The sequence below is a fragment of the Tubulanus polymorphus genome, chromosome 3 (assembly GCF_964204645.1).
Source record: "Tubulanus polymorphus chromosome 3, tnTubPoly1.2, whole genome shotgun sequence".
NCBI lineage: Eukaryota > Metazoa > Nemertea > Palaeonemertea > Tubulaniformes > Tubulanidae > Tubulanus > Tubulanus polymorphus.
In genome coordinates, this window is record NC_134027.1 from 26697511 (window position 1) to 26709250 (window position 11740).

Genomic DNA, 11740 nt, shown 5'->3' on the forward strand with positions numbered 1-11740 from the left:
TATGGCGACCTCCATGAAAATAATTTTTTTCTAAAAATCGTCGGTAGATCTTCAATAAAAATGGCATCTGGAAAAGATAAACATCTCGATCTGTCGTCATTTGTGATAATGAAAGATAAGAAAAAAGCTGGTGTCAATCTGACAGATGCCTCTGATTGTGGTGAGTTCTTGTTAAAGTTTAAACCCGATCGATGTGATGACATTGATGTCAATCGTTTTCCTATTTTTTACCATCATGGCATCATCAAATACTGTACATTCGTTCAGATTTTGGTTTCCCAATTAGATTATTCATCTAACCTCACAACCTTTTAAGTTTTGCCCTTAACACTGTAGGCAGCCAGTTGGAGACTCAAACCCGCTTGTCACCCCCTCCCAGCCCAGCCCCAGCGCTCACACACTGATAATGAATGCAACAGTTTATCCTGAGCTGAGGCCGCTGACAGTTGACTTATATGGACAATATTTCTACCTCTTTTTTAAATATTTTCAGATAACGCCACTAAGAAGATTATTCGACATATATTTGGTGGTCAGGAAGAGTGAGTTATTCAGTCATAAACATTGATTGTGTACGATATTTACATTTCATCAACTTTTCTATAAATTTTCTTTTTCAATTAGGAAAGTGTTAGATTTAAATAATCTATCTGAGCACATTCAGGATGTTCTTAATATCACTGTTGAAACTCAAGTAAAAGGTTTGTCAGAATTTTGTTGATTTATTTCTGCTCCATTATTTTTACTGAAACAAGTGTGAAGTTTCTCGTATTTTTCATTATAGATTCAAAATATAACACGAATATGGGTTTAATTGGACCGGATGTTGTGGCGTTTGATATCAATTCAAATGTGGGCACATTATTCATCGAAACTGATAAACTCGGTGTAAGTTACTATTTCGAAGAGAATCCTGGAGATTTTATTTGCACATTGGAAATGTGGTTTTGAAAAATGTTTTATATTTCAGGTGACGAGTCACAGTAATTTCAGCACAATTCGAGCGAATACTTGCGTTTTTAAAGGTATTCTCATTTTGTGACGATACACATGTAAGATTTAGAGATTTCTAATATAATTTTCTACAACTTTTATTCAGGGAAATGGATTTATGAAGTGATGTTAGGGTCTAAAGGTGTCATGCAATTAGGTTGGAGCACGATAAACTGCAAGTTCTCACAAGATGTAAGTTATTTCGGTAACAATTGTTAATGCAAACCATGATTGAGATATCGTGTTAAATGGTTTGAGATATTTCAGGAAGGTGTTGGTGATACTCCGGATTCGTACGCCTATGATGGAAATCGTTTGAGGAAGTGGAATGTTAAAACGCAGAAGTACGGCGAGGTTTGTACGATAGTTAGAATTTTGGTCGAACTACCGGTATTTATAGGTTTTTAGATTATTTGTAATCATATGTTGATTACCTATCTATTTTTCTAGGCTTGGTTAACTGGTGATGTGATCAGTTGTGCTATTGACTGTGATAAAGGAACTATTACATTTTACAGGTATAGAACGAACTGCACCTGCCACGGAGCTGATTGCTTCAGATTATCAATTTTCCTACTCCAATTCATATAATGATGAAAAACTCCTTCTAAACTGAAAATGCTTGAAACTGCTTTAATTCGAGCAAAACACCCAAAACTCCTTCAATTTTGAGGAATAGGCCATTAGAAATTTTTGTCTAATTTGTAGTCGTACAGTAAATTGCACCTAAATTGGATCAGTACAGTTGGCTCCAGGATAGTACCTATTTAGGGGGAGTGATGCAGTTATTTGGATATGAACGTGATGCAGACGCTTCCTCAAAATTTGAAACATTTTTCCTCTAAAACTTCTTGAAAACCAGGAATGACTGATCTGATTCTGATTCTGACCCTGATTCTAATATATATGTATGACTTATTATTTTGAAGGAATGGGAGATGTTTGGGTAAAGCGTTCACGACTCTTCGTTCAGGATCGGGTCTCGCTTATTTCCCGGCTGTTAGTTTATCTATCGGTGAAAACCTACGCGTAAACTTTGGTGCTACTCCTCTGCGTTATCCGATAGAAGGCTACCGTCCTCTACAACAACCCCCGACCGCTGACTTGGTGAAAGCGCAAGTTTTATTCGGTTTTCTGGAATCATTACTTCCTTCGCTCGTCGAATTTCCGAAGGTGAATGAAATTCTATTTTCGTTTTAAACACGTAATGAACTTTGCGAACTAATTCGTTGTTCTTACACCGTTTTCAGGAATATCCTCAAACAGCAGCAGCAACAGTTCCTAAAACATCTGAAAATAAAAGTTCTAAAAGATGCACGTATATGGTGATAGCTGCTCACATATTTGAGAGGCTTTCACCTCTTCTGGTAGGTTTAAAACACCCTTCGTTTTACCCCCACAAACTAAATAATACCTGAAGATATCAAAGTCTCAGGCCACTAAGTGTCTATAAAAAACCTAAAATACTGAAGATTCTTAATGAAAACTTTCTGTCTATCTTAATTAATCAATACATTTCAAATTCTGAAGATAGGTAGATGCATTCTATCAGAAATTTCAATTGAAACAGTTTATAATCATTTATCTTCAATATCGAGAGTCTAACCTGGTATAAATACATAGTGTACATGTATTGGATGATATGATATTTTTATGAACAGAGTAAGGCCTATGTAGTGGAAGCGTGTTTGCTCAAGTTTATGTTGAAATTCTGTGATGCGAGAGCTCATTTAAAAGATCAGCCGTACATGGAAGAGATGTTAGATTTAATGGGCGGAATGATGCAAGATTATGAATTACGCGCGTGTCTCGAACATTTAGTCGTGACGCTTCTCGCCGCTTATCGATTCTCACCAGTTCTACCTGATTTCAGATTCCAGGTACAGTCAATACGTATTGACCGCTGATTATATCACTGTTCGCGTAATGCGATTATTATTACGTGTAATTTGTAATATTACTTTCAGCAAATGTACCTCATACTAACACTAGCTGTATTACGACATAACAGAACCAGAAGATATTTGCTCAAATCAGTTTTATATCCTTTTATGAACGCGTTATTTTAAATTTAGAGTTCCGTTCATATTTTTGCGGATATTTTAACCTTAATGAATCGTTTACATTTGACAAGATCAAATTCCCGATATTCCTGCACGTAAAACCTCCCGACGACGCCGGCCTCATCGATATAATTCCATCTGTGTGGTGGGGATTCCCGAAAAAAGTGAGTAGAATTGTTCCTCAATATTTAGTAACGGCGTTACTGATCATATATAAATTCAATTCAAAATATCTTTATTATTCCGTAATGCTTTACATTATTGGTTTTGCACAATAAAGATGAGAAAAAAAAAAAAAAACAGTATAAAATATGAGAAATTCCTTAACAGTATTTACATTTTGTACATGATAGGAAATTATATACATATCTGGCATAGTTAAGTATTGTTTCTTTATTTACAGCGCGTTTGTTTTGCTAAGCCAAATATATTTGCCAAGGTTATGAGCCATCAGGGGTGAAGACATAATGGTGATAAATTTGTTTATATGATTGAATGAATTATATATTGTTTATTTGTACAGGAAGATGATGAAGACGTCATCCCGGATCGGGAGGACGATCGTAACAGTCGCGAAGCGTATTTAAAAGCCTGTAAAGAATTACGTTTAAAAGTGAACGTTTTGGAAGAAATACAAGTGGAAATTCTACGCGTTCTGCTACAGATGAACGACTGCGAACAGGGCGCGTCATCGCGAGTTATATTCTTAGAAAAACTCAGAGATTATCTGAAAGAAAACTTTGATTCAGGACGGGTTCGTAGTTCGTAGTCGTTTGTACGAGTGATTATAAGATTATACGTTTTTAAATGAAATAAAACGTCTATTTTTAGGGTTCTCTCGGTTACAATCAGGCTCCGTTACCCGTAACGTTATGTTTCTTCCATCGATTGATTCAAGCTGTTCGACATTATTGGGATGAATACCACACCGCTCACCCAGCTGACTTGACTAAAAGCTCAGGTTACATTCATATTTCACTCATGTATTGATTGCTAGGAAAAGACAGTTGAGGTCCAATGATAGTAAATTGAATAAGAAAGACAGTCGATGATTTAACAACTTATTCTGATTTTCATTTCTCTGCTGATGAAGTTTAGTCAAAACTCAGAGTCAGAATAAATTGTTAAATCATCAACTGTGGGTTTTGTTTATTAACTCTCTGAAATATTGAGATCAATATCTGTGTATCAGTAAAATTTCTGTATTATCATAAACCTTTTGATCAATTGTGGGATTTCATGTATCATGGTTTGAAGTGATTCATCATTGATTGCATTTTACTATATATCGGAAATACGTTTTATATTTCAGAAGCTGTCGTTCCTTGCCATCGATTCTTCGATAAGAGTATTAAATATTTTGAAATCCAGCGTCTTGGAGGTTTAATGTCTCATCTACAGAAAACATACAAAGGTTAATTAATATAACTGTGCGACTGTTAAAATTTTCACAGACGAGTAACTATTCACCTGATGAAGCTTCTATACATTTGTAGCGAAAGCTTGTGCGTCAAATAAATAGTTAACCTATATATTACTACTCGTCTCGTTACTTGATATAACTATGCAACTCTAAATGTTTTCACAGCAGTTTCACGGCTTTTCTTCTAATCATTGTAAAATGTATTTATAGATGAAATTCAGAAAGTGTTGGATGAAGTCGGCGTCAGCAAATCTAGTAAAGAATCTTCCGGTTGGTAAAATTCCTCGAGTAGAAATTTGTCATTAACCGTCGTATTTTCGATGATCGGATTTATTTTCAGAATGCGTATACGACAAACTGACCGGATTACGTTCGCTTTTGATGTCGAGGAAAAAATCGGTCGACAAAGAAAAAGAGAAACAAGAAGAATTAGAAAGACAACAGTTGACGACTGAACGAGCTTCGTTAGAGGAGATACTAGATGGTATTATAATGATGTATCATATAGCTGTTCATAAACAGCTCAGTAAGGTTAGTGTCTCACCAGCGTGTAAGATGTAGGATACGTTACTGCAGTTGCAGTTGCTCAAAAGCTGGTGAAAGTTCACTATAGTGGATGATAAATACTACAGTTTATAATTGCCACTATATTACTTATCTGTTGGTTACCTTTTGAGCTACTGGATCCAGTTCCACAGCTGTGAGTTTGAATTAACTCTGAGATGGACTTAGTTCATTTTAATGAGTTAACTAAGAGCTCCGGAACTAGGTCCTGAATACCAGTATTGTCTCTGGGTACAACACTAATCTCATCGCCTCTCTCCTTCCACAAGCAATTTGATCTATGGTCTGAATGATGAATTGTTGTAGCTCGGCTTTTATTTATAAATGATAATGATACCAATTTATAATAGATCTAATCACGACAATACTTGCAATATTTGAACTGTGAGTTGTTTATATTTGTCTTATAGATGTGCACACTAAGAGAGGCTGTCGATGAGTATGTATCAGCATTGAGTGACACAGAAGACAAACTGAAACGTTGTAATGAAGAAGTAAGTTCTACATCTACTGCAGTATTGAATAATGAAATTGACTATTAAACTAGAAAAAATCTAGAAAATATAAGGGGATTTGTGAATGGGCTGAAAGTGGTCACTCTGTTATTGATTATACATTTGTTTATCTGTTATAACATATCATTGTTTATGTTTTTTCATAGCTTCCAGAAGTAAAGACAGAATTAGAACGAGCTCGTGAAGTTTTCATAGATAAATTGTCGGAATTATCCCGTCACATGTCATGGGTTATAGCTATCATCTACTCTAGAGTGAGTTGAATATCATTGATTCACTAGGTTTTTTTCAATTATGAATACGACGAATATTGTGTAATTTATTTGCAGGAGAAACAAGAAGATGTTTTCTGGTTATTTCAAGTAGTATTGCGATCGATAGAACAAGCCGATGTTCAGGGTTCACTAATAGCCTTCGTGCCTGATTTCTACATCGATGTCTGTATCAATACAGCGAGCGCTTTGAACAACTTCTTCGCTCCAACAATCCCGTTAAACGCTCTACGCGGTTTTAATTCGGTTCTGCGACGATACGCTTTGTTTCTCAGTAAATATTTTGCCGATACGCGTATCGTGAACTCAGGTTTGTGTGAATCGATATCTACATGAATTCCGTTATCTATATTGAACCTCATGGCTCAATGATCACTCAAATGATTTTCAGATTCTAAAGATACATTGGTGCAGGCTCTGGCAGCTTTTGTATGCTATGCCAAATCACTGCGAGCTCTAGAATCTCTGCCTGCTGACAAGTAAGTATCCATGCTGATGTGAGATGATTCTAATCTCATATTATTACCCGGTACCCGGTATTAATAGTGAAGAAACTTGTCACGCTACTCCTCTTAAGCCACAGCAACTAGAGTTATCAAATCTGGCATTCACGTCTGGAAATGTGCATAGAATGTCTTTAAGGGTTAACATTTTTCGAAGCATTTTGTACATCATTGACGTTACAGCGATTTCTACCAATGCTGTGGTCAGGTTTTTGCTAGTTTCTACAATGTCTGTTGTTTCAGATGTATCAAATTGATTGAGAATCTACTTGCACCATACGAAAATAGATCTTGGGGACAGACGAATTGGATTCTCGTCAGATTTTGGAAGGTATGCTTCAATCGCCAATGCGTTGAATGCAGATTGTTTGAAATCAATATAACAGCCTATACATGTATTTCAAATGTTTTAGGGTTGTGGATTTGCATACAGATACACGCAGTTACCCCACCAACAAGGAAAAACAAACTCGCAGCCCGATATACTTCAACGTACGTATTCATTAGTTTTATGCGACGCACGATCATCGTCAAATCAGTAAATCATTAATCTTTTGTGTATTTTAGGTGTTTGTCCATCCAGATTTTATCAGAATATGATTCGCGAATATTTACTCGCTGATTGGGAACGTTCTGTGAAGTTTCTCGATAGTTTACTCAATCAATTAAATTGGTCTTTCTCAGAGTTTATCGGCATGTTACAAGAGGTAATTACTGAAACTGGTTCAATAGTTCTCAGTTTATATTTGACTCAAATTGTGCAAACTGGTTCCTGAAATAGTCGCGGTAGTTGTGATGATCGTTATGTTGACTTACACTTGAGTTGCTCATATACAGAGCTGCCAACTGTTCCTTATTTTCCAGTATTTGTTACTATTTTATGATGAGAGATACTGATTAATTTGAACAGAAATATGAAACATGTTACTGAGGGTCTTACTGTTGATTACTGATTGATTTGTACAGAAATATGTTACTGAGGGTCTTATGTTGATTACTGATTGATTTGAACATTTTCTTTCATATTTCAAAAGGAAATGTTACTGAAAAAAATTCAATTTGTTACTGATAGTACATTTTAGAGGTTGGCAGCCCTGAATATATATTGTGACTCAGAAATAGCGACTACTTCAGTAATGATCCGATATTTGACTGTTTGTTGTTGCTATAGTTACAGCAGTATGCTTCTCGTCCTGAACGTTTGATGGTCGACAATCGGCAATTAAAGATTTGCGCGATATGTTTCGATATCACTGTCCGTCTGTTGAGAGTGTTAGAAATGGTGATACATTTAGTGCCGCAATTCTTCACAGATTGGACGCAACCTTCTTCAGAGTCGTTGATAGCTCGATTGTTTCAATGTATATGTCAAGTAATGAATCGAATAGTCACTAGGACTGGTGTATTTGAGACTGTGATACAAAGTGAACTCCCAGGTAATTATTCAATCTTTAAATCTCATTTTCGTCGATTATTTTTCGCCGCTTGTCCTATTATTAAATCTGTTATGTTTTCTATGAAACAGGACTCGAGTCTGTGGATCACTTTCCTATTCTAGCCTCAGTGGCTGGTATACTCGTTCAGTTGATTGTAAAAGGTTCTCCTAAAAGGTAAGTTGTATGCTACTAGGCCGAGTTTCATAGATACAGGGGTGAAATTATGCCTGGGAACATTTTGAAATTTATCAGTTATTTCCATGGTTTCTCGTGGTTGTCACACCTGGGGCCAGTTGCACAGTCGAGACTTAAGTCCAAAAGTGGTCTTAAGCTTTTAGATTAGCTGTATAACTAAGATAGTCTTAGACTAGTCTTAAGTCTAAGCCATGACTATGGAACTGGCCCCTGGTTGAGGATTTACCACTAGGGTAATTTTTATACCCGGTCTATGAAACCAGGCCCGTGTTGAGAATTCACCCGTAGGGGTTATTTTGATACCCGGTCCGGACCCGTATTAATGGTTATTTAACATTTTGTTCGAAGTCAAGAATGTGCGACTGCCGCGATTATAGCTGAACCAAGTTTTCAGTTGTCTTCGTTAGATTATTTACTGGATAATTCACACCATGACGAAACTGCAACCGACAAAAAACGATTTTCCTTCAGAAAATGTAAGCGCCGACACAAATCTGCTGTTCTTCAAAACGATTATGATTTCACTCTATGAATTAAGATTAAATCATTATTTATTTTATTAGATCCTAAAGAAGTGAATGCTGAGGAAATTCAATCTGTGATCGACTTGATTTCTCATCTTAAATGTCAACAGCAGCTTTCTAGAGAACAGTTACAGGTATGTTATATCAATCTACCGGAGTAGTCGTATATTTTAGGTTGTGTATGAGATTGTATATTATTTTGTAGTCTCCTGACGAGGATGAACTATGTACTATATGCTACGCTAGTCGACTTTCGGTAACGTTTAAACCGTGTGGACATCAATCGTGCAAGTAAGTAAATCTTATCATCAAAAACATACGATTGTCACATTTAGCTACGGGGTTCTTATAGATCCGGGACAGTCGTAGGAATTCTTACTTTTCTTTTCTTGGAAATCGGGAAAAAGTCAGGATATTTGAATTTTTGGTATCTTGTTGTTCTCACCGGTGTTGAATAGCACAATCCCACTCCCACCGAGATATCTTATACTTTAATCAAAGAATTTTTGTTTGGTCAAGGATCAGGGAATTTAGGATACCGTAAGAACCCTCGAAATACTGTTTTCTAAGACTGAAATTTTATCGATGTCTGTTTCAGGAAATGTATATCACAACATCTATTGAACAAAAAAGAATGTTTCTTCTGTAAAACAGTCGTTGAACGTCTTGAAGAATTCAATGGAAAACAAATTAAAATTTGATGACAACGAATTGAATATATTACGATTAGATGTAATGTTTTTATCAATATTGAAAGCAGCTATCAATTTTAGTTCTGAAGAATATTCTAGGCTTGTTAAATATGTTTGACCGCCGTGGCATATTAAAAACACTGATCAATTTCCCTTTAAATGAATATCTGTTGATTAAACAGTGCCTTGAAAAGGTTTGAACAGGGAACTCGTCGCACACTGCTAAATCTCTTTAGATCTGTTGGCAGAATGGAATTTATTTATCGATTCCGTCCAAATTGTTGTCAGTAATGTAAGCATAGACTATACAACAAATATACTAAATCTATCTAATGTAGGTCCTTAATTTGTCAATATATTAAATCAGCATCTCTTGTTGTAAATTATATTTGACCCTCCTATGCACATTAGTAAATTACACTCACTTATTAGTTTTCAATATTTTAGTTTGTGCCAATATCATCATACCAGGCGTGGATCCAGAGGGGGGTTTCAGGTGTCGTGACCCCCCCCTGCTCAGCTACCAAAAAAGATTTTTTATCGTTTTCTTGAAGAAATGTACTAAGGACAAAGTGGGCAGATAGTACCACATAATCAGTACCATATCATCTTATGTTCGGCCAAACAATATGCCGTATAGGCCCCGGCTATCAATAGAGATTTTAGTCGACAGTTTAACATTTTTGAATATTAAACTGGTGAAAATCCTGGATCTGCGCCTGCATACTATCAATCTTTACTTGCATCGGCTCCAATCAGAGTTTTGAGTACATGTATAATGTAGTATTCTCCTTCCTATAATAGAAGTCTCTGTATATGGTGTAACTTTGTCTGAAACCTCTGTTGCCTGTGTCAAATAATTATGTACATAATTTATGCAAAGTGAATCAGGAATAATGTATTGTAAAGTATAATAAAATATAATGTATTTTAATCATGCAATGAAAATTCATTAAGCAAATTTTGTAAACGCGTTTGTTGGTTATATATTGTTAATTAGGACTAAGGATATCCGAGATGGATTAGAACTCTCTGAAAGGGGTGGACTAGAAATATATCTCTGATAGGGATGGACTAGAACTAGAGGATCGACTCATGAAAAGAAACAACCCAGTCTCACTGATTCCCAGGCTATTAGGGTGTAGGATAAATTCTGAATTGACCTGAAACCTATCGAGTTCTTTGGCCTGTATTGGTTGAGGGGCTCGAATTGCAGAAGGTTAAAAGCTTGTTTAAGTCGATTTTGACAGATCCAGAATGTCGGCTTTTTGAATCGTAGTTAGGCCTGCTGTACTTCTAGCTGGTCATACTAATTAGCGTCAACAACTGTCAACGGGCCAGTGTTACGTACAGTGCCGTTGATATAATCGCATAAATAAAAGCTTGTCGGCGGACCAGTTGGTGGGATTATTGATTGGGTTGAAAAAAGAAGTAGATTACAAGATTACAAGAATAAAACACAGGGCTCGTATCAGAGTTGTAGGTAGTATAAAAACTGTTGATTAACAGACGCTGGATTAACAGATTATCGTTTTTACACTACCTACAACTCCATTGGATCCCTGGGTGAAACTGATCGGACAACAGCAATGCCCACGGCCCAGTTTCATAAAAAGGTTTAACACTAAAATCGATAGAATTTTTTCAATTATTCAGTTTATCTTAAATCGATTATTAGGCCTCAATCCAGGAGTTGTATATTAAACTTAACAAATTTCAAAATCAATCATATTTATTCTCATACAACAATTATCAATTATACAAAATACCAGGAGTGCTCGAGGAATTATAATGTAAGCTCCTCAAACACGTGGACTTTCAAAAACAACTAGTCCAACCACCATAAGCTTATAAACTATAAACAAGAGTTTATATGCCCATGGTCCAACCATAGACTCTAAAACAAAAAAGTCCAACCATGGACTCAATTGTCCATGGCCCCCGCACTAAAACCAGAGATAAACCTGGCCAAATACTCTGGAAAGCGTAGGATTAAATGATCAATCTGATTTACATTCTTACATCATTTTATTTCCACACATCATATTATTAACTTTTAGCGTATTTTCTCAAATTTTAATAGTAATTTTATTTCTATTACTATGAAGTTGTATTAACTTTAAAACCATAAAAGTTACATGTAAGGTATTTAGAAGTCTTTATCTATGATACATTTCCACTACAGCTGATTTATACAATTTACATCAATAGGAAAATAACAAAATACACAAAGAATTATAAACTTTGATGTATAAAAGACTGACAATTGGACTAGTCTGAAAGTCTAGGATTATGAATTTGACACTTCAATATAACCAACACTTGATTATATTTCATGAAATATGGATCTATCATGTCAACTTTTCAAATTACATCGAGATTGAGGATATCTCCTCAATTATAAAGAAAAAGCTCAACTATATTCGATAGCACAGTGTAAAATATGCAGAATTGTTAAAATCGGGAATCGAACTTAAATATGCGGAAGTTACTGCCAACCAAAATAATAGCAAAATTATTTAGCATACGATGTAGCATATACAGTGTATACGATTTCGGT

General features: G+C 35.6%; 1 protein-coding gene across 2 annotated transcripts; it reads left to right on the forward strand.

Annotated features, from left to right (window-relative positions):
* Positions 1–10109, forward strand: LOC141902575 (E3 ubiquitin-protein ligase RNF123-like). Of its 2 annotated transcripts, none has more exons than XM_074790375.1 (31): positions 1–160; positions 494–542; positions 625–701; positions 785–888; positions 971–1025; positions 1100–1185; positions 1261–1347; positions 1444–1511; positions 1923–2166; positions 2244–2360; positions 2655–2873; positions 2961–3034; positions 3118–3220; positions 3580–3810; positions 3888–4017; positions 4369–4470; positions 4690–4749; positions 4820–5010; positions 5454–5537; positions 5705–5812; positions 5888–6140; positions 6222–6309; positions 6577–6664; positions 6747–6825; positions 6901–7040; positions 7505–7769; positions 7859–7943; positions 8313–8440; positions 8528–8622; positions 8694–8779; positions 9087–10109. In XM_074790375.1, the coding sequence occupies exons 1-31, from the start codon at positions 61–63 to the stop codon at positions 9187–9189; spliced, it is 3699 nt and encodes a 1232-aa protein (XP_074646476.1). In that variant the 5' UTR covers positions 1–60; the 3' UTR covers positions 9190–10109. The 2 variants fall into 2 exon arrangements, with proteins under 2 accessions (XP_074646476.1, XP_074646477.1); XM_074790376.1 differs by having other exon boundaries at positions 4690–4734.
* The last annotated feature ends 1631 nt before the right edge of the window (positions 10110–11740 follow it).